Genomic DNA, 23,135 nt, shown 5'->3' with positions numbered 1-23,135 from the left:
AGAAATACTTTAGAGAGATGAAACTACCCAGCCAGCAGGAAGGAGGTAGATTTCTAGTTTTGTCTGTCACATCCTTAAAGGAAAATTCAGTATTTTTGCATTCAGCTGTAATTATGCAAGTAGCTTTCTGAAGAAGGAAGGAAATTAAGCGTTAAAGAGATGTTTTTACTGACTTGTACAGATTGAGAAAAAAGCTTCAAGATAGGGATACTGTGTTCAGTTTTCTATGAAATGATGTTGGAAGAACTTTGGGGGTTTAAAGGATAGGTGATGGATGTGTCCAATTCTAGTGTATCCTGTGTTGGTAATGACTGAAAAATCATTGCCATCAGATGAGATTATGATTTACTGGACTCTTATGAGCAGTCTCAGTAAGAAGGAAACACATTTGTGGCTTCTGCTCCAAACAGTAGTCTGTGATTACTGCTGTGCATGCCTCCAACTCTACCTTCTAAAGGAGGGTGGATATGGTGGGATTGAGTACTGCCATTCCTAACATTTAGGGACCCAGTTCCAGGCTTGGAATTAATAAACCTTAGTTCCCTACACAGTGAATGGGATTCACAACACCAGCTTGCTGTGACTTGGCTAACAGAAAATGTTGAAGAGTATAACTGAAATCCCACCTCTTTCCTACACTTAGGCATCTATCTACAACTTTGAGTTACGATCCCACGTGATGCTGGGATTCATAGTCCAAAACTGCTTCCTGGTCTTACTTGTCTGCTTCATTCTTCTGGGTACAGATAACTTCCGTGCTTTTGAAACGCAGCTGGTAGTGGTGGTGCCGGTGCCCACCTTTTATTTATATAATATAGCAAGTATAGTGCTGAGATAATGCAGGTCTCCTAGGTTAAGTGCCCTCCTGAGCCCAACAGGGTTCAGAAGCACATCTCGCTTCTATAAGAATGCCCTACCAACCAGGGTATAGGGAAGGCTGGGATAGGACCTCTAGGTCTACTGTTGAAATAGGGTCACTACATAGAAAGGACTCCAAGATTCATGGGGCCAGAGGTAACAAGCAAAGGGAAGCCTGACTGTAGGACAGTGAAGGAGACACTCACCTAGAAGAGGAAGTCCTGGGTTCCAGTCCCTGCTCCCAACACTGTTTATGTTTTTTATCAAATGACTGGTGCAAAACATAAGCTGTGCTGGGGCAGTGACAGGAACCCAGTCCAAGCTGTGCTCAGATCTTGAAGGATCTGTGTGGGGACCATGTTCTGCTGCTTCTCTTGAGAGGAAAGCAGGAATAAAAAAGCTAAAGCTGTTATAACTCTATTTACTTCTTTCTCTTCAAGTCACTATTGACATTATCAGGATTTGGATAATGTCCAAACAGCATTGTCCTCTGTGATCTCCTCTAAAGCTCTTACAGAGAGAAGAGCTACCTGGATGGAAGCCTGAAAGGGAAGAAAACCACATTTCTGCATGCCCCTCTATCCCCTGATCCTGAAGAAGTCTTTATTTGGAGGTGTTAAGTCTTTGTCATTGGGTTCACTCTCTAGGACATCACAACCTGAGGGATAGCCAGCACCGGTTTGTTGCAGGTAGGTCTTGTTTGACAATCTCATTTCCTGTTATGACCAGGTGACCTATCACCTGGACAAGGGAGAAGAAATTGATGTCATATATCTTGACTTCAAAAAAGCCTTTGATTTGGTATCCCATGATCACCTCTTGGTGAAACTGGCCAACTGTGGTCTTGGGTCCACCACAATCTACTGGCTGGGAAATTGGCTCCATGGTCAGACCCAGAGGGTGGTAATGGAAGTCAATCACCGTGGTGCCCTGTGACCAGTGGGGTCCCCCAAGGCTCTGTCCTTGGGCCTATTTTGTTCAACACCTTCATTAATGATGTGGACATTGGAGTCAGAAGCGGACTGGCCAAGTTCACTGATGACGCCAAACTTTGGGGCAAAGCATCCACACCCGAAGACAGGAGGGTAATCCAGGCTGACCTGGACAGGCTTAGCAAATGGGCAGGCAACAAACTGATGGTGTTTAACACTGAAAAATGCAAGGTTCTCCACCTTGGGAGGAAAAACCTGCAGCATCCTTATAGGCTTGGCAGTGCTACGCTGGCTAGTACTATGGAAGAAAGAGACTTGGGGTTCATCATTGACCATGAGATGAACATGAGCCTGCAATGCAATGCTGCAGCTAGTAAAGCGACCAAAACGTTGGCTTGCATCCATAGATGCTTCTCAAACAAATCCCGGGACATCATTCTCCCCTTGTACTTGGACTTGGTGAGGCTGCAGCTGGAGTACTGCATCCAGGTTTGGGCCCCACAATTCAAAAAGGATGTGGAGAAGCTTGAGAGAGTCCAGAGAAGAGCTATGCGCATGATCAGAGGTCAGGAAAACAGACCTTATGACGATAGGCTGAGAGCTATGGGGCTCTTTAGCCTGGAAAAGCACAGGCTCAGGGATGATCTGATGGCCACCTATAAGTTTATCGGGGTGACCACCAGTATCTGGGGGAGTGTTTGTTCACCAGAGCGTCCCAAAGGATGACAAGGTCAAACAGTTATAAACTACTGCAAGACTGTTCCAGGCTGGACACAAGGAAGAGTTTCTTTACTGTCCGAGCCCCCAAGGTCTGGAATAGCCTACCATTGGAGGTGGTTCAAGCACCTACATTGAACACCTTCAAGAGTAAATTGGATGCTTATCTTACTGGGATCTTATGACCCCAGCTGACTTCCTGCCTTTTGAGTGGGGGGCTGGACTTGATGATCTTCCGAGGTCCTTTCCAGCCCTAATGTCTATGAAATTTATGAACCCTTTATTCCCCCTTGGATTGTGAAATAAGATAACATCTGTTTGCTCTTAACCTGGCTTTTCCTCCCCTCTGTAAGATCCAAAATACTACAGCAGAAGGCAGAGCAGGGTAGTACCTTAGTTACTAACTTCTTCAGAAAGGCATGAGCTTTTGTAGATGACAGCCTACTTCATCAGATACTGTGAATCATAGGCACCTGGTGGGGGGGGCACGTGCCCCCCCTGAGGTTGGTGGTCATGGCTGGCTTCTGCAGGTGGCTACTGCTCGCCACCCTGCTGTTGCTGGCTTCTGTGGACGGTCACTGCTCGCCATCCCACTCCCCTGCTGCCACTGCAGGCTTCTGCGGGTGGTTGCCATTTGCCACCCCACTGCCAACAAACTGTCCCTCCCAGTCTCAGGAGACACCAGTCACCCTTGCTGTGAATGGATGTCATTAATAGCATTTGATGAAATAGGTTGTTGCCTATGTAAGTGTAGGCCTTTCTGATGAGTTAGTCTATGGTGCCACTCTTGCCTTCTGACTGACTTCAGACTAACACAGTTTAACAAATGGTCAATAAAGATAGAAGACAACAAGAGTCCTGGAAAAGCAAGTGATTGTCTGGGAAGGAGCTAAAGCACTGGGCCTCTTAAGGCAGTGTTTCTCTACCAGGGTGCCATGGCACTCTGGAGTGCCTTGAGATCCTCTTAAGGTTACTGTGGGGTGCTGCACAACATTAGCACTGTTATTTGATTGGTACGATAAACCTATTATTTTCATATAGGAAGCCACAGTGTTAAAAACCTTCTGACCTGTTATGGTCTTTCTGAGTTTCACACACCAGGAGAATTACTCTGTTATTTTTCTGTAGTCAAAAAAGAGCGACAACTAGGGGTGCCTTGAACCTATCTAGGGGTGACTCAAGTCTAAACCACTGCCTTGAGAGCATATATCTGCCCCCGAGAAGTTTTCTGTGATTTACACTACTTTTAAGCCAGCTGTCTTTCTGAGAATGAAACTCCCAGCCCATTCTAATCCATGCTCACAGCAATGGAGCAGTTCAGAGGAAACCCTCCAAAATGTAGTTTTCTGTATGGAGAACTGTATGGACCCTTTATGCATATTATCTGTGCGAAGATTCTTCATTATTCTACAGCAGAAGTAGTGAGTAAAGTGTTTTTTTTTAATCCAGCACTGCCTGATTAGGAGAGGTATACTAGTGTATGTGACCTCTAAATTACTTTATCATGTTTTTTTTCATTAGTCAAGCACTTTACTGTTAAGTTGGTTTGTTTGTACTGTTATTTTCAGCAAAACATTGCAAGTGCAGAGCAAACAGTTGTCAGATTTAGTGTGTTTAGATTTGTTACCAAACATTAAATAGTTCTTTTTGTTCCTAAATTCTGATGATTGTTTATTCCATAAACAATTTATAGGGTCATGCTCACATTCTGAAAACTAGAAAGACATTCAAAGTGCTAAATGCTCCAGGGCTTTGCAAACTATTCCCATGTGATACTTGCTATTCTCAGCATAGGTTAAAATTAGAACTAGGCTGGCATTATATTTCAATTTGCTGCAGTCTGTGTGAGAGTTAAATGGTGTTAGCCATTTAGCCAATATAGCCAAGATTTATAACTTACCCTTGCTCTTGCATGGAAATCAGTGAGTCATGGAAAAATCTGTGAATGCATCAAGTGATTTAGGTAAGTTTTTAACCTACAGACCTAAGGAAGCATTTAAGGTTAATGGGAAATCTGGTTATCCAGAAGTAAGTTTGCGTCTGTTTGGCAACCAAAATTGGGAATGTGCTTTTGAATTTCTAGTGTTCATGATCACTCGGGTATTGTATTATCTTCCAGAAAGGGTAGGGACAAGCGGTTCTGGTTTCAGCTTCTGCAATAGTCCTATTGTTACGTAGTCATATTTGCTTGAGAACAAAGGTTTGCAGTCAGGGCCTCGGGTATTTCATGATTCTAAAACTCTGGGAGTTTTGACTCCACACCCCAGGATGGTTGTGTATTTGAGGATCTAGATTTTCATCAAAAAAGAAAGATTTATTGATTTTATGGTTCAAATATTTTCAGCAGCAGTAGTAGAAACTCCATTCAGGGCCTGATGTTCCATTGTGTCAGGTGTTGTACAGGCATATAGAAAAGCCAGTTTTCTCCAAAAGCTTTTAGTATTAGAAATGGGAACTGAATGCTAAACTGCTGGAGTGTTGTCTTTGCCAACTGCAAACAGCCTTAAATAGTAGCTCAGAACTATAAGTAGGCTGATTTATTTCGATGGGTTGTTTGCCCTGAAGTCTAACAATAATTTTGTTTCTGTTCTTTTGGTAGAAACGCTTGACTAATGTGTGTAGTCAGCACAGTTGGACACTGTGATAAGAAGCAAATAGCTAGTTATTGGTAAAGGCTATTGATGTGGAAATTTAATCTCAATGAGAGAAAGGAAAGATATAATAGAAATGCTTATCAGTTTGAACACAGAAAAATCCAACTACCACATAGTCATTCTAGTGCTACAGCTGGCTTGTTTCTATCATGTTTAAAGGTCCAGTTAAAAGAAAAATCATGCTGAGAGAGACTGTTTTAAAAATATGACCCTACACCAACCATGGGAAGAAGATTGTCTGTTGTGAAAGAGTTCTACTAATGTAAATGGTGGCTAGCCTTTCTACCTGGTTGAACCACATTTCAGATTTTCAGACAAGAACATGTTTGAGACAGTGATGTCTTTCTACCTCTTGTTTCCCTTCCTTCATCCAATATTATGCTTTTATAATAAAAAACTGAGATGCAATGTTTAAATCAACTGCTTTTAATTGTATTTACTGTACATAGTTCTACCATGCCATTGAAAATCTTCATGAGCTTGAAACAACCCCAATCTAGCCCTGTAGACTTCAGGAGGGTTAATATCAGATATGGGTTGCTTGATTTCAGCTCTTCTTCAGAATAGAAAGTTAAATCAATACAGTAATGGCTGAGGAGAACTCTTCCAGATTGGAGCACAGGAATGCCCAGGTATCTTTTCTAGCAGTAGCTAAAACCAAGATGATAGGCAATTATGTATTAACTCACTCAGAGAGGATGTGTTTTCCTAATCTTAGGCAAACAGCATGCCTAAAACTTATGCCCCTAAATGTAAGGGTTTAAATACCTTATACTTTTAATATTACTGTTGATATTCTCATCATTTTTATCATTTTGTCCTATTCTCAAATCTTATTAAGGCCTTGGATTCAGTGCTCTCTAGTGGCAGTGATTTCCACAGGCTAATTGTGCATTTCAACTTAATTAACTGTCCCTTTGTTTTTGTATTACAAGAAGAGATGCTGGGAATTAGAACATCCAGTTTCTGAGAATCCCATCAGCTCTTCACACTGGTTGTGGTTAACAAAATAGGCAGGGTATTTACTTTGTATTCTTATCTCCTTCCAGCACATGTGGCTCATATGTGAGATTGTAATGATGACAATGAGTCTGACACTCGAAACCAGATACCTACAACTGAACTGGAATGTGTAAGAACCATGACTGAAACTGCACTTTGCACTGGTACGTTCACTGCAGTAAAGACGCTTTGGGAAGTGAGAATTCAGAAAATAAATGAAGAACTCCAGAAGGAAAAGGAATTCAGACAGAGGGCTGTAGGAAGGTATGTTCATCATAAGTCTGCAGTAAATGAGACAGTAAACTGTTTGTTCAAACATGGGAGATTATGACTTGTCCTTTTGGGAGCATCTGGTTCCATGATCTTCACTCCAGAAGAATTCTCGTTCAAGGGAACTGATCAGTTCTTAGTAGCATTATCTTCAATCATAAGTAAAAAAAATTAGTACAGCTGCAATGGTAATTTTGGCATATATATCAAACTATAAAAGCTCCTACTGTCTTAATATGCTTGTAATACTGTAAGAACTTTCTAGTTTGTTTGTACAGTACATCAGTCCTTATTGGCAAGTGTTCTTTCTTTGAAATATTCCCCATTTAATGCTCAGAATGATTTTGATCTTTTATTATTGGAGATTAGTCTGTTGACTTGCATAAGCTTTAGGTGGTTTCAAGCTGACTTCTTATATATTTTCACTATAAAAGATTTGACTCTTCTTGACCTTTGTGATAAAGACCACAAACACAGAACTGATCAGATTTCTGTTTGTGGATGTACAGCTTATTTTGTAGGACTTTAAGACTGTGGAGTTGAAAAGATTAAGGAAGTTGTTGTCCTCGTCCCCATACAATTGTTTTCCATTTAGATATAACCCTTAAAATTAATTGTCTTTAGGACTTTGACCCATTGTGGTGGTTTTTTTTATGCTGTCCAGGATGAAACGTTACAAAAGTGGATGGAAGAAGTTATGCTCTCCATAAAATAAGGCTTTGCAGATTTGAAATGCAGTCATACCGAACTGCAAAATGGTATTAAATTACTGAAAATAGAAGTCCTGTAAATTATCTAAGCCAACAATTGCTACATATCCAACCTTAAACACACAGAGTGTTTACTAGCATCCAATTAAAAAAAGTATTTGTCTGACTTCCGTGGAGGCTACTAGACAAAAACTTCTCTCTTTGCTATTCCAGGCAATAAAAAGTAATAGTAAATACTGCTCAAATTTAGAGCTGCATGATGAAAAGTATTTTATGTCTTGTAGATTGGTAGTTGTCTGGGAAGAGAGAGTGACTTTAGCCAAGCTTAAAAAAAAAGTAATTTCTGAAGATGGAAGAGCTATTTTAAAGATAGAAGAGGAGGAATGGAAGGTAATATTTAGCCTACTGTTTGTTTTGAGCGGGCAGATAATTAGACAACTAAGTTATTGTACATTTAATCCTAGCCAATTCTATTCTTTTCCCTACATTAAGTGTCAACAGTGTGCTCTGTACTGTACAAAATGCACAGGACAAAGCAGGAAGAGTAGAATTACCACTGTGAAAATAGTCAAGCTCATTTTATTAAAAACATACTTTAATAATGGAGTACTGAGTACTAATTTTTTAACTAAAAAATGTCTTTCCAGCTGGGCAGGAGCATTTGGTTAAAGTATATCTTGTGGATTGAATTAAAAAAGTATTAATTTCTATAATGTACCAGAACTACAGAGACACTGGGCAAAATCACCAAGGTGCCTTGCAGCTCTCAGGCAGCAGAACTACTAGTTTTACTGCATGGAACTAATTTCAAACTTTTGTTTTGGTTCCTGGGTCTTGTTACTGAGCACAGCACTGCAGGTATCAAAGTCCTTGATACAAAGACTCTGCCACACATTACATTTAAGACATAGTTAACCAGTTAATCAAATGTTAAATTGTGACCGTTACTTCAATCAGCTAATGGTGTGATAAAATGAGGAATAAGCCAAAATGTTATTCCACAAAAAATATGTAATGACTTTGTGGCTCGTTCCTATCATGCCATTTGTCGAACTTGTGGCTAGGAGCCCTGTCAGCTGATGGGTCTGCACATGGTGTGTGATCCCAGCTCCCTCTGCACCAGCAATAAGGCCTAATGGTATCTGATGCATGATCCCACAATCGTGACTCCTGCCATGTGTGTATGGCATAGTAGGAAGCGTTATTGCATGGATTGCATATCAGATCCATCACACCTTTACCTGCACGTCTGACAGGGGTCTAAAAACGACATTGGTTGGTTGGTTGTTTTTTTGCTTGTGGTATAGGCTGCATAGGCTAAACACAATAAAAGTGTTTCCTCCCCTTACTCATTCTGCATACTTAGGTGGAATTTCCTTCTTTCCCCCCCCCCCCCATCTGTTTAGACACTACCTTCTTGCTTATTGAAATTAAGCCACCTCCAGGAATGGCAACTCCATAGAATTAGTTTGATGAAGATCCCTGAATTCATTGGAAAGTTTCAAAGTCTCATTGTGCTGGACCTGTCCCGAAATTCAATTGAAAAGCTACCAAAAGAGATTGGTGAGTTGTACTTAAAAAGCCACTTCCTTAACTGGAGTCAACACAGTAGGATTGGATTTGGCCAAATGTGATAAGTATTCAGGTATATTCTCTTTGATTTGTGCCCTGTGCAGGCCAGCTGACTAACCTCCAAGAGCTGCTTCTCAGCTACAATAAAATTAAGTCTGTTCCTAACGAGTTAAGTAACTGTGTCAGCCTGGAAAGATTGGACCTAGCTGTGAACAGAGATATCTGTGACCTTCCTCTTCAGGTTTGAGAAAAGCAATTTTATTTATATAGTGAATGTTTTCACTGCCTAAAAATATTATTTTAATGGAAAAAAATGAACTTTTCCTTTTTCTACATCTTTAAAATGATATGGTACATTTTCATCTGTATGAAAACTCTTGCATGAAGTGTCAAACCAGTGTGTGGCTTATGTAGTATTTTTTTTAAGAGCTTGATTCCACAAATACTCAAGCCTTTGTGTTATCTTTATTTACATGAATATTCAGACTGAAGTCAGTTGGATTATTTGTATCAGAAAGGTAAGTATGTATACAGATGCTTGAAATAATGGAGTCTAATTCTGTCCAGATCAATTGCCTTATAGGGTCAGATCCTCTGCTTATGGATGTCAGCTTAGTTTCATGGCCTTTAATGAGAAAACACTGATTGACAGGAGATGGCTATTTGGCTCATTGTCTTAATCATGACCTCAGGGGAGTCACATTTAAGGGTGAAGCTATAGTGCTTCCATCATTCAATTATTGGTCTCCTGGCAGGGGCTACTTTTGAAAGTGGCCTGATGCAGACAGCTGCTCAAAAGGAGCTGGACTAACTCCATTGACAGAGGACCTTAAAAACAGTAGAGAGAATAAAAACTTGATCTCTATTTACCCAGCCTTAATCTGAGCCATTGACCTCAAGTAAAAAAATATCAAACATCATAGTCCTGACTGGGGTTAGAGATGTTTATTGCATTGCAGAACTGTATCTATTTAATAAACCTGTAAAACCCAGTAACAACCAGGCATTGTTAACATAAAATATCAAATATTAACCATTCTAAAATGATGTAGCATAGATCACAGAGTTTTATGAAGTCAAGGGAAGGTATACCATGACAAAAAGGGTTCTAGGATTCTCGGCCAGTTTATTTGCACTGAAGCAATGAAGTACTGTAAAAGGGCCTGGGAACTTAGTCCACAGAGGGACTGAGGTCCCATGAGAGTGAGTGCTGCAGCCATTAACTGCTAGATATGTGCCCACTATAGTGGAATCCAAGTGCTAGGCATCTAGGGTATGTCTGCATTACATACTGTACTGCTGGTAGAGATACAGAGAATGGCTTAAATGACCTAACTCAGGATCTGGAAGCAGTATATCTGCACTAATGTGGAGGTCTGCTCAGACTAATTTACACTGCTTCTCAGCTCCACATGTAAGGCACAAACAGATGGACACTAAGAATGAGATCTACAAAAGCCAGTAGTATGGCAAGCAGTCACTTAAATTATCTTTGCATGGTACTGCATTGTGTCAGGTGTAGGGAATGTTAATGTCAGAAATGTAGGGCATCTAGGGCAGTGATTCTGAAAGGGTGCATTGTGAGATCACAGTGTGAGATAAATGCTCTCCTCCCCTGTCAAGCATCCTACACCTGCCCTAGCTACTCCAGCAGCTTCTGCTTTGGGGACTACTGCCTTCCCTACCCTTTCCTACCTCCAGGTAGCTCCTGTGCTGCACCCCCACCCACCACGATCCCAACGGCGCACAATGTTGTGAGTGGATAGGTGGCCGCATAGACAGAGTGGCACTTTAGAGGCCAGTTTGTTCTCTTCACTCCTCCCCAATGAGACCCTGAAAGAGCAGCCTCAGCAGCAGGGGCTGCCCTTGCCCCCCTGAAGTACAGACCAGGGGTCAGACCATGGAGAGAACAGGGTGAGGTCCTGCCTCTGTCACCCTTAAGTGGCAGCAGTTAGATCAGTGATTTTTGACCTTTTAGCCTCAAGACCCCCTCCATATTTCTTCTGAATTTAGATCTATCTCAGCGATTTTCAACTGGGGTGCAAAATTCAGAGAAGTTATGGGGTGGGGGGGCGGATCTTGTAGCTAAAAAGGTTCAAGACCACTGGTCCAGAGACTAATCTTTTGCTTAAAGAAAAATGTATTTGCTGTAATTTTTTTTAACTGTACCTCTCAGCACTCATGTGATTTCCTCTGGCAGGGGAATGGAATGTATTATATGTTGTGAAAACAAATCATATTCACCTTTCTGGATGTAAGAGCCAAGTGTGGTGCCAACTGTAATCCAGAAAAGCATGGGCCCAGGGTGTAAAGTCTTTGGGAAACATTGCTTTAGGTCCAGGTAGCCTCTGACAGAGGGGTTTAAACAGTCCATTGATATAGATCAGATTCTGACTTTTTCCAGGCTACGTTAGCTGTGACACTCTTTTCTGTTATGCATTCCAGGAACATTTTAACAATTCTTTAAATTGTTGCTTGTTGGCCAAGATGGCTAATTTGCAGTCCTAGGGCCCTACTACAAGTTCAAATTGAAACTGGATAGAGAAACCAGCTGTAGAGTTGTTACACATTTTCAAGTACTAATTTTGTAACTGTCTGGCCCTTCTTATAGCTGGATAGTCATTTTTATTGTATGATAATTACTTTCCATATGTGGCTGGTCTAAATTTATTGTGCAATTAACTAGTTGATTGCATAACATATGTAACATGTAGCAGGGACCTCAGTGAAATCTCTTGCTTTACAGTATGTGCAAAGGTACATTACAGAATATTAATAGAAGTCTTCCCTTCTTTTTAGCTCAGTAATCTAAAGAAACTTTACCATATAGATTTGTGTATGAACCAGTTTACTACCATTCCTTCAGCTCTCTTGAACATGCCAAGTCTAGAATGGTTAGACATGGGCAGCAACAAACTTCAGCAACTTCCTGACACCATTGACAGGTAACCCCTCTACTCCCTGCCTAGCCCATCTTAATTTTAATTTCATTGCAGTGAAAATCTAGTTATTCAGTTGTTACAGAATATTATCAGGCAACAAAGTTTACAACAAACTGAAACCAAGCAACATTGCTGTGTACTTTTTTTCTAAAATGGAATATTCTGCTTATCCTGTTAACATAGTAGGAACATCTCAAAGCACAATATTTCATTATAAACTACTGCTTGGTGTGAGAAGTACAATTGTATAGTATTACAGTTGAATTTAGTCATTGACAAATCATTACATACATGTAATCAAGTTAAATTGTTTTGCTATCTAAAATCTCAACCAGCAATTTAATTGAACATTACTGTATTGTGTGTGAGAAATTATGTGACACACAAAATTAATCAAGTCCTTCATAATAGTGGTTAATCAAATTAAATTATTTCCTAATACTAGATTGATTACCTGTTCTCTATTCCTGCAGAATGGAAAACCTGCATACTTTATGGCTCCAACGAAATGAAATAACCTGTTTACCAGAAACCATCAGTAACATGAAAAACTTAAGCACTCTTGTCCTCAGCAGCAACAAACTCCAGAATATTCCTGCTTGCATGCAGCACATGACAGATTTGAGGTAAAAGAAAAAAAGACACCCTCCCCCGCGAAGATATTCGAGTGTAGGGGTGTCAAAGATATGGCCTATGCTGGACAAGCCCTGCATGCTGAATCCACAGTCAGTCCACTTCTACATTAAACTGAACAAACTTAAGCATATACATCACTAAAAATGTTATATACTTGTTAATGCAAAACCACTCTTTCATTCAATATGTTAAAACACACAAAGCGCTTTCTTGTTAACAGTAACCCTAATTGTAAGACTTTGTAAGACTATCTTTAGGAAACTACAATTAATTTACATTGTCTTTTCCTTAAAATATTGCTTCGTGGAAGCTCCTTTCAGTTTCCAAGCGTAGTTGGTTCTATCTTGGAGCTTTCTAAGTGTAATGTTTTTCTGATGAATTCCCAGATTTGTCAACTTCAGAGACAACCCACTGGAACTGCAGGTAACACTTCCCCCATGTGAGAATACTGAAGAGGAGGAACGGGAGCTATTTGGTATTGAGTTCATGCATATATACATTCAGGAGTCACTCAGGAGAGCAGGTATGTCCTTTGTACTATCCCTAATTAGAGTACAGTTTAACACAATATTAGAAAACATGGGAATGAAGAGTCAGTTGGAATTAAATTGGAGTCTCCCCACACTTGGCTTGTGTGGGGAGAGATTCTATTCTTTGGTCTTCATATACTCATCATGAGTTTGGAAAAAGTGAAGAGTTAAAAAAAAAAAAAAGATGCACTTCCATTTTTTTCCCCCCGACAGTAGGTAAAAAGCATCAACCCTTGATAAATAAGTTGCATCTCAAAACACCAGTCCTTCTCCCATTCCCATCCCTAAATTGTTATTTCATCCTACCTCTTAATGCTTTTGGTCCCACGGGACTTCTCTGTTAACTGAGAGCACTTGTACACATGCTCCAGAGGTTGGCGGGGGGGGGGGGGGAGAGAGTGCTTTAATTAGAGTGGCTACAAGAGCTGTTCTAATTAGTGCCATAACATAGCATGTATTAGCATCCCTACACTTAAAAATGGTGGTGGGGGCACTTGAACTAAAATTCGTCAAACCAGCTTTAGTTCAAGTGCCCCCACCACCATTTTTAAGCATGGAGAAGTTGATATACAAGGTGCAGGAGGCTGCTGGAATGCAATAATTACCATGCTCTGACTCACTGGAATTAGAGTGCATTGGAGCAGCCTCTGCACTCATGTACAGGCACTCTGAGAGAGGACTTAGGGATTTAACTACCTTTTCCTGTTCAGTGGTTGCAACTGCAGGCCAGGATTGAAGCATATAAACAGAACCATGAGTCAATCTACCTTTGCTATATCCATTAAATGAAAGAGAACTTAACTTACAAAAAAAGGTTAAGTAAACTTACTAAATTCAATCATGTCAATTCCAGCTTTTATTTAATGTCCCTTACAAGGTTTCACATGTGGAAATACAATTAACAAAAACCATCCTGAGGTGGCATTTGATTGCCAGACAGTCTTTTTTTTCTCTAGTCAATCCCCTAAACAGCGAGAAGTCATGAAATAAAAACATTGGTACATTAAAACAAACAGACCAGAAAGAATTTTCATGAAGTTCTAAATGGAGAGTAAGCATGTTTGTTTCTTACATTTTAACCTATTATTTCTCAGAAAACCTGGAAGACAGCACCTCTGATACCATAAACAATGAAGAAAAAATGTAAAACTGCTTCTCTAAGCTAAGCTGGTTGCTTGTTGAAGAAAAATATAAGTTCTGCTTCTTCTGAATGGAGAAAGCAACAGAAAATTTCAAAGACAGGGATGGAGGTCTTGTAATTTTCATACCACTAAGAGTCAGCTGGCATTTTCTGATTTAATCTGAGATCATAAAATGCTTTTGTAAGTGCAGAAAAGGCTACACAAGGTTTTCAGTGACAGTTGCATCTGTGAATAATGTTTTGATAAATCCAGAAACATTTTGTAGAGCTCTGTATTCTCTCCATTGCACATATATCTCCTATTATGCAGTTGACTGGAGTACTGAACACGGATTTGGTACAGCTGTCAAGAGTACATTCTCCAAAGACACAGTGGAATCTGTATAGTATTGTAACACAGCCTTGTACCCTCTCTGTTGTAAATATTCAATCCGTCCATGGTCAATCAACAGTTTACAAAGATGACCTATCTGTTTCCGTTCTTCAACAGTAAGCAGCCTAGTTTCAAAAAGAAAAACATTTATTAGAAGAATATTTGTATTAAGTTTATAATCAAAGACTGCACAAATTGGTACTGGTACATTTCAACCCAGGCAAGTGTGACCTTTAGGCTAAAGATATTGCAACTTAATTAAAACTGTCTGTTTTTTATTTTGAAATAAGTACAACATCTGGAGGTTTCTGTAAAATGGGCCATACTGATAACTGAGAGGTACTTCATATACTTGCTACATATGAGTAATTTGTGGAAAAGTCAATGTTGAAAGGGCTCACCTACCCTTGTATGCTATCAGAATTGCACTCAGGCCTGTTATATGCTTGGTCATGTTCATCTGCGTCACTGCTTTGGGCTCCACATTCTACATCACTTGAACAGGCTTCAGATATGGTTTCTTGCATGCCGCAGGTTGCCCAGCTAGACATTCTCTGAAAAAAATTAAATTCCACTTGTCCAAGTCCAACTTTTTTAAAGAATTCCCTGCCTACGTAATGCTTCCAGTCACACTTGTGGTGGCAACATAGCGCAATAACAATTCCAGCCACAGTGTTGTAGCTCTCTGAAACATTCTCTCCACTTCTTTCCTTGTCAGTAAAATTGTTGGAACCAGCTTGGGTGTTATCACTCTTGAGGCGTTTAGCTGAAGGTTCTTCATTTATTCCATCATCCTGGGTTGTAAAACTTTCAATCAGACATCTCAGAGCAAGATCTGTGAACAGAAGTTGCATTTAAAAATGGCTGTAGGTGAATAATGCAGCATTAATGTACAATGTAAAGTTTGGGTAGGAACTTTACCCAAAATAAGGGGGGATGCTATGCATCCCAAAAAGCAACAAGATGCAGGTTGGTGACATACTAAGGATTATCAGCCTACATTAAAAGGTATTTATTTCAAACTTCTGGTTTTAACAAATAATGACCTTACAAAAAGATAAGACTACCTGACCTGCTAGTGACAAAAATTCTTGAATACTTGTTTCACATGAGTCATATTATGAATATTTCAACTACACATGTATTTATTGTAGCACTTTCTTCTGTAAAAGGACTAAAACACATTTTTAGTATTTATGTTTGTAGGAAACTATTACAAAGATGATATGGTTGACAGTGTTCCATCAGTATATGCATATCATCAGGTCCAGTTACTTTTGACTCTTCAGGCTGAATGAGCAGGTACCCATTTACAGATGGGTCAACTGGGAGTAGCCTTCAATGTAAGTCCAGAGCAAGGGTCAAGCCTCTGGACCCACAATGAGATGCATTTCCAACTCTACCATCATCCTGTTCCCAATAAAAAAAATATATAATACCCTTATATGCTGTAATTGTAATAACTGATACATTCATATTGTAATATTACAGCATATACTTGATTCTAAATGTCTTTGTCAAGTTGAAAATCTACAGAACATTTTTAACAAAACCAAGTCCAAAATCAGGAAGAAAGTACCTTCCCTTCTGCCTAATTCTAAGAAAAACATGTCTTCTCTGTTTAAACAATGATTACAGAAATCTTTATTCTGCATAGCAATTAACAATGTTCTGTTTCCATCTGGATTGCCTCTTTGGCTACTGGTCCTCACTTGTGCCTGTCATCACTGAGTTAGGACTTTATTCAAATCAACAAAGGTTTAAAGTATTACTAGTGCACGCATTAGCAATGGAAGGATTAGAAAGAACAGGGCAAAAGAATCATTAGAACAGTTTTACTATCCAAGAGGTTTACAATCAGCATTTTGCATTTATATGAATATATTTGTACAGTTAATACCTGTTGCAACACCACACAAATGCTTCCCAATTCCTACTACAGATAGTTTTTCTTTCACAAGAATGGGTATCTTATCTGAAAAAAAACCAGAACTTGGATTATTAGAGCTAGGGAACATCCTGCCAAATAATGCCTTTCCAGCGTACAAAATTCAAGCAATAGTATTCCTTTCCATATATATATATATATATATATATATATATATATATATACACACACACAGATAATAGTAATTTATATATCTAGAAAGGGCTATTAGGTATATTTAAAAAAATAAAGAGATGAGAAATGACTTAGATAAATTTGCTGCTGATACATTAAGTTATCCTCTCTCTTCTTCAGTGTAGAAAAATCATTAAGACTTTTTTGAAATGTTTTTCTTTTGATGAATCTGGCCCAAAATAAAATCCTATAAATTTAAGAGAACTATTTGTACAAATTAGGAAGTATCTAAATTTCCTTATCCACTTAAGAACAGAAGGACAACACAAAAGTAACTGAGCAAATACTGAGAATAATCGCCTACATATTAACACATTTAACTGGTGCTATACATAACATTTTCCTGCATTCTGGCACTATGCAGTTAAGTTTTCAAGTAAACTTCCAAGTCTCACTGAAAGTTAGGCAAACTAAAAAAAACAACTTACTTAAACACAAGTGTTGGATATCAACTTGAAGTCTTTCAAATATGGAGTCTCTTTTTCTGTGTTTACCATCTACCTGTGTGAGAAGGACATCACATATTGGGTAGTATTGGTCACTTAAAGAAGTAATAACCCGTGTGCACTTTAGTTATTTTTATAAAACAATCCCTGTTCAAATGAACAATAACATTTACAGCATTGTTCAGCAGGATTTTTTATTGCAAATGTGTTATAAGCAAGACTTAGAACCACAATAAGAGTCAGTTAAACTTTTGACATTTTTACAGGTCTTAGTTGAGAGAAACCCTTTTTACCTTCAATTTTCAGAGGTAATCAGACTTTGAGCAAATATCACATTAACCAGGCTTACTAACTCCAGGAAGTCTTAGCTAACTCCATACCATCCTGTCCTACCTTAAATCTTGTAGTTGCCCTTTCCACAAGAAGAAAGTGAACATTTTCAGTATCTTGCAAGGCAGTATCAACCCAGTGAGACAGCTTTCCTCGTCCAGCTCCAAACTCAACAAAACATCGTCCTGGCCCAAGTAAATGCAACTGTTCCATGTGACCTAAAATAGAAGCCTACAAACTTCAAATGATTATGAACCAAGCAAATACATACTCTGTGTGTCAATTTTTATGGAAAACTGCTGATTTAGCTTACCAATTAGAAGCCTTTTCCCATAGCTCTTAATTCATAAATGACTTCTTGGGACCATGAATAGCTCTTCCAAAAATGTATGGGCAAGGACAGCAGAGGAAATAAACTCTCTCTCTAGCATCATCCTTCCTTTCTCCCCATTCCCATAGAAGTTCATCCATTAGTTTTTGGAAATAAATTTAGCAACCTGGCATATACTGCCATTATTTTCTCAGCTGGTCCTTACAATAGTCACACAGATATGGAATTGGACCTCTGTGAGGCATTAGTGCTGCAGTGGTCTCCCTGTGGCTGCTACAAATATGTAGTTCATTTAATTGTGCTGCCATGGAAATTAGGTCCCAATAAGGTAGTGCAGGGGAGCCTATCATTCCCATGGACCCATATGCCTCTATCACTCTTCAGCTCCCTTTCCAGGATTTGTTACCTTTAGGCAGCCTCACCCCTACTCATTCATTCCCCTTAAAAATCCCTCTTATCCAGCAGACAATTCTCAGAAAAAGGCTATAAGGCAAACCTCATTGTTTTCTGACCCCTCTCTTATGTTTTCTCTGCACTCTAATGAATGGAAAAGTCAGGATATTCTACTATTGCTTACCTAATAATTAATTATTTTCCTTTTTTGTGGCTAAAATTGGATTTATTATAAGAGCATAAACAGAAAGTATGGAACTCATCCTGAAAACTTACACATGCTTGTTATTTATTTCAGGATCAAAATAAACCTCCCTTGTTAACCGCTACAATTTCAAAACAGCTATTCTTAAACTGTAGAAGGGTAGCCTGGAACCATATTAAATATATTTTATGTGACAAAATGGTACTACAGATAAGCTAGAACCTACAGGAAGAAAGCTATAGTAAAGGAAGCTATTGTTACTAGTAACACAGTGACAGTACCTGTTGCTTCAAGTGCTTGAAAGCACACTCTCCATTTTTTGGGTCATTTAAAACTTCTTTAAAGGCCTGATGGGACAGAGTTTGATCCTTAAGTATAGAACTTATACCTGTATAAAATGCAGAAGAATATCTTTTAAGCTCAATTAAAATGGCTACCCAATGTCATTCTGGCTTCCATCTTCATACTGAAATAACTATGTGTTACTTAATTTGCAAAATCTTTTTATAGTGCTGACACTAAACATCTGAAACAACAAAATGAAGAGACACTTATTGGTATATGCCTAAAAACTGGTAAGTCTAAATTCTCCAAGTGAAATATCCTTATCAGTCACGTCCTTCAAGTTTCAGACGAGCACTTTTGTAGTTGATCTTCATATACTTTTGGGTTTAGTTCACAGTGGGTCTGTCTGTCCACATGATATGTTTACTGTGGAGCTCCCTAATTGCTCCACAGTAAGCGTTGCAACATCTACACATGCAGCCTCATTAAGGTGCTGTAAACTAATAAGCTCCACAGCAGGGTAGTACTTGTAAATACAAGTACTATCCTGCTGCAGAGGTTTTTTTTGTTTTTTTGGTTTTTTTTTACTGTGCAGCAACACATGTAGATGCTGACCCAGCTAGATGGGTACGAGGGTGATTCAGTGCAGGGGCTTCACTTAAGCCCTGCACTGAAGCACCCTTGTGCCCCAGCTGGCCCATCTGCAACATGCTGAGCTGGGCAGGAACAGCTCTAGGTTGGCAGACTGATCTCTGGGGCCCCTGCCAGCCAGGGCTGCTCTGACCTGGCTCAACGTGCTGTGGTCCCAGGCGCACGTTCAAACAGCATGCCCAGGAACAATAAACTCCACTGCAATAAATGCTGGAGATTATTGTTGCACCTTAATTATGTGTGTAGACATGCCCAGTATCTTCAAAGATTTAGAAAACTACCCTAATTTTGGCACCAACAAAATAACCAAGAATAAATACACGATTGCCTGCTGCTTGTTCAGAAGCAATTTTCCTGGCAAATGCTTTTTCCCAGAGCGGTACACAGCCATCACTATTAAAGTTGGCACCCAAACAGGAAGGTGAACAAATATATAATTTATCTCATGTATGTTAAAAGCAAAAGAATAACATTGACTTGTGCTCAAAAGAACAAACTAGATGGAGAAAGGGGAAAAATACTAGCTATTAACATGACACAGGTAGTTCTTTAATACTAAAATATGCCTGAAGTGACAAAATATGTATTCCAATTAATCTCCTTTTGTTCTTTAATCTTTGCAGATATTCAACACCAAAAGAGTCACAAAATATTTGATTAGTTCTACAGAACACAATTTAGAATATTTCACCCCAAAATTAAGCACTCACCATTACTTGCTGTTTTCAGTTTTCTAATTAAATCCTGTAACTCTTCTTTAGACAGAGAAGAAATTGGTACCTGCTTTAAAAATTAAAAAAAATAAAGGGCTTTCCTCTTATTTTGTTCTTTAGTTATAAAAAAAGCACAATAAGTGAAAAACAAGTCATAGAATGAAAACATGGACTCACCTGCTCTTCAGGTATTTTTGTTACATCTTTTAAACCTGCATTTATATCTTGAACATAGTAGACCTTAATAAAACAAACAGCAGCATGAAAATCAAGTAGACTCATAGCTGAGAATAGCATACAAAGCCAAAGGAATGTGCAATGCACTAATAATAATTCACTTAGCAGAAGTCAAACCATTAAAATGAAGAAAACAGTTCCAAGAAGATGGTTTTATTAGTGTATTAGGGCTTGATTGTGAAAACATTCTTCAGTAGTTTTTGTGGTTATTATAACAATGATTAATTTAACAGATTTCAAGAAGACTGAGGACTCTGAATTTGCAAAGTCCTGCTAGCACTGTTGGCAAGGAGCATGACAGAATCAGACCCTACAACTGATGTAGCGTCGCTAACAGAATCCCCTAAGGCAGATATGTCTCTGCTAGCAGAAGCTGCCTTCTACCAACAGAGCTTCTGTTGTTCAGGGGAGTAATGTAACATTGCAGGCAAAAATCCTCCTTTTGCCAGCAAAGTTGCATCAATACCGGGGAGCTGTACTAATGTAGCGCTGCCCCCTTAGCTATGGCAGCAGCAGCACTGTAGCACAGACAGACAATCTACTATGCTAGTAACATTTGAAAAATTGAATCCTATATTACACTTGCACCACCACTTCATATTTTATTTTAATATCCAAGTCTTCAGTAATCAAGTGTTTATTTTACCAGAAGTTCTCCAAATCTCTTGAATGTTGATATTTCATCTATGTGGGCACCTTCAGTTTACTCAAACAAGTTTGTTGGCAGTAGTGTTTATCAAATGCTGCAGAACACTGGACCAGTGAAAGATCATTTGCATCCAGTTCCCCAAAACAGGCAAGAGCTACTTACTTGCTCCCATATATATCCAAATGAAGCATATCTTTACCATAGGAAAACAGAGTCTTTTGCTTTGAGCAAAATTAGGACCCTGGGGGACATGCACACAGCACAATCCACGAATCCTGTTCCATACAGTATTTATGCCTCTTTGCATGGTGACTAGTGCCTCCTGAGTTGGGGGGATGGGACACACTTGCCCACCCCCCAGCCAGTCAGTGACTGGGGGGACCAATCGCACCGACTGGGTGGAGGGTGCCCCACAGCCGATTGTGCTGATCTGGAAGTACCAGCGGCATGCCACTGGCACTTCTGGGTCGGTGCAATTGGCCACAGGGGGACTGGGTGGATCGGTTCTCCTGGCGCCCTCATTCCCTGGCCGGTGCTCTCGGACGGAGGTGGGGTGGGGGGGGGCCCCGCCACCCGCCCTCTCACCTGCCCCCCCACCCAGCCTGTCCCCTAAGCGGCAAGCGCTGGCTGTCAGGGTGTACCAGCACTCTCAGAGGGTGCACATGCATCCCCTATGCATTGCCACTGCATTTTTGGTTTTTCCCTTTATAAAAAAATAAAAATTTTCTATGTTGAGATTACTGCTTTCTGGTTCCCAATTCCATGATAAATTATATGTATTTGTATAATAAATGGTTCTTTCACTTCCAGAAGTGGGACTGAATTTACAAAAGTACTTACAGGCTTTGGTTTCTCTCTTGAATTACACTTTTTCAAATGCTTTTGTAGTTGATCTTCATATACTGTGCTAATATCAGAGAGAGGAAAGTTAGCTGTGATAGGACAAAGTCAGGCAGAAGGCAGGGCAAGGGTGGCACCTTATACAGTAACTTGTTCAGGCAGACAACAATGAGCTTTTGTAGGCAACAGCCTACTTCATCAGAGGCCAGCAGAGTTGATCTCTAAGGTGCAACCCTGCCCTGCCTTCTGCCCAAAATCAGAGAGGAAATAAAAAGCAACGGGAGTCATAATGAATATACAAATCGATTTAAAAAACCCCCACTTACTGGTTTGGATCAAGAGGGCATGGGATTCTTTTCCTATCATTTTCTTCCTAGTTGGAAAGAAAAATATTGTACTTAGCCTGTTTATGGGGCATTCAATAGTCTTGTTCTAAAAACCTACCTCGTGCTGCCCGTGCTCGCCGCAGAAGCGCCTGCCCGGGGCCGGGGTCATCCTGCAGAAGCGCTTCTTCCGCTCCACGAAGTAGCCGCAGCGGCCGGGCTCGGAGATGCGAGCCCCGGGCGGTGGCGGCGGCGGCAGGCCTGGCTTGGCCGCCATCTTGTGGCCCCGCCCCCGCGGGAGCCCGGCGCCAAACCGGACGCGCAAGATGGCGGCGGAGCGGCTGTTTGAGCGCGCGGTGCGGCTGCAGCTGCAGGGCTCGGGCTGCGAGGAGAGGTGAGCGGATCCGCCCGGCCCGATTAAAGCGACGCCGTTGGGGTCCCCGGGGCCCGCGACGGCGGTTGGGGCCGGGGTCGGGGTCGGGGTGTCCGCACGGAAGAGACCAGGCCCTCAGGCCCCGGGCGGCCCGTGTCACACCCCACGGCGGGATTTGGGGCAGATCGCGCACGGGGTCACGGTGCTGCCAAGCCGGGTCCTTCCCCACCCCCCCGTGAATGGGAGCGGGTTTCACCGCCTGCCCAGGAGCATCCTCGGGGAGGCAGCAGTGGGGGGACCCGTGCGGGGGAGCTCCCCCAGGGGCAGCTTCGTTTCTTGTTGGGGCTTGGGGAAAATCTGGCTTCGCCGGGATCCTGGGTGGGGAAATGCCACTTGGTCTCGACATCCAGCCAGTTGCCAAAACTGGAGCCCGTTTGCCACACTGAACTGCTCACCAACACTCCTGGGTACACCTGCCTGACTGTGCCCCACCAAACAGACTGCACGGAGAGGAGAGGAGAGGAGAGGAGCCGAGTCGAGTCGAGCCGAGCCGTGCCCCCGATTTCCCTCCTTGTAGTAAAGGGGTCTCCGACGTTCCTTAAAACAGCAGCAGATCAAGTACAGAGACGTGGGAGCATTTGAAGCATTGCTGTCTAAACCACAAAGGAATATTCTCTTTTTCTCCATTGAGCGACACAAGCACCTATTTCTTTTCAGGCAGCCACAGTTACTTGGCTGCGAAAGTGGTGTTTTGGGCACTCGCACAGTGTTTGCAGGTCTGTGAACAGCGCAGGGTAGGATGCAGAAGCGTCCACGCGGCCATTGCACAGGCGCAGCCTTCATTGGCATATGGAAATGAGGGCCCTGGTGTTTTAGCTGAGTAGTTAGTGAACTCACATG

General features: G+C 40.8%; 3 protein-coding genes across 11 annotated transcripts in view; 2 read left to right on the top strand and 1 right to left on the bottom strand.

The window, feature by feature from the left end:
• The first annotated feature begins 4,357 nt into the window (after positions 1-4,357).
• Positions 4,358-19,812, top strand: LRRC39 (leucine rich repeat containing 39). 3 transcript variants are annotated; one of them, XM_019479055.2, is made up of 10 exons: positions 4,358-4,470; positions 6,211-6,427; positions 7,428-7,533; positions 8,550-8,706; positions 8,820-8,956; positions 11,515-11,660; positions 12,131-12,283; positions 12,680-12,816; positions 18,675-18,739; positions 19,724-19,812. In XM_019479055.2, the coding sequence occupies exons 2-9, from the start codon at positions 6,303-6,305 to the stop codon at positions 18,692-18,694; spliced, it is 981 nt and encodes a 326-aa protein (XP_019334600.1). In that variant the 5' UTR covers positions 4,358-4,470; positions 6,211-6,302; the 3' UTR covers positions 18,695-18,739; positions 19,724-19,812. The 3 variants fall into 3 exon arrangements, with proteins under 3 accessions (XP_019334600.1, XP_019334599.1, XP_006277334.1); XM_019479054.2 differs by having other exon boundaries at positions 18,675-19,812; XM_006277272.3 differs by lacking the exons at positions 18,675-18,739; positions 19,724-19,812 and adding an exon at positions 13,918-14,004.
• Positions 13,662-22,161, bottom strand: TRMT13 (tRNA methyltransferase 13 homolog). Of its 2 annotated transcripts, none has more exons than XM_006277276.4 (11): positions 21,984-22,161; positions 21,866-21,912; positions 21,540-21,606; positions 19,991-20,053; positions 19,811-19,880; positions 18,446-18,552; positions 17,299-17,466; positions 16,888-16,960; positions 16,238-16,312; positions 14,743-15,172; positions 13,662-14,462 (listed from the first exon to the last, which is right to left on the bottom strand). In XM_006277276.4, the coding sequence occupies exons 1-11, from the start codon at positions 22,137-22,139 to the stop codon at positions 14,267-14,269; spliced, it is 1,452 nt and encodes a 483-aa protein (XP_006277338.1). In that variant the 5' UTR covers positions 22,140-22,161; the 3' UTR covers positions 13,662-14,266. The 2 variants fall into 2 exon arrangements, with proteins under 2 accessions (XP_006277338.1, XP_019334598.2); XM_019479053.2 differs by having other exon boundaries at positions 19,811-19,883; positions 21,984-22,160.
• Positions 22,153-23,135, top strand: part of SASS6 (SAS-6 centriolar assembly protein) — a 30,410-nt gene continuing 29,427 nt past the window's right edge. For all 6 annotated transcript variants that reach the window (XM_019479051.1, XM_059728079.1, XM_019479050.2 and 3 more), the window contains exon 1: positions 22,153-22,256. In XM_019479051.1, the coding sequence (XP_019334596.1) occupies positions 22,189-22,256 (68 nt within the window). In that variant the 5' untranslated portion in view covers positions 22,153-22,188. The remainder of the gene's footprint in view (positions 22,257-23,135) is intronic.

This window comes from Alligator mississippiensis, chromosome 5 (assembly GCF_030867095.1).
Source record: "Alligator mississippiensis isolate rAllMis1 chromosome 5, rAllMis1, whole genome shotgun sequence".
Taxonomy (NCBI): domain Eukaryota; kingdom Metazoa; phylum Chordata; order Crocodylia; family Alligatoridae; genus Alligator; species Alligator mississippiensis.
The sequence above is the reverse complement of the archived record's forward strand: the minus strand, read 5'-3'. Positions and strand labels throughout refer to the sequence as shown.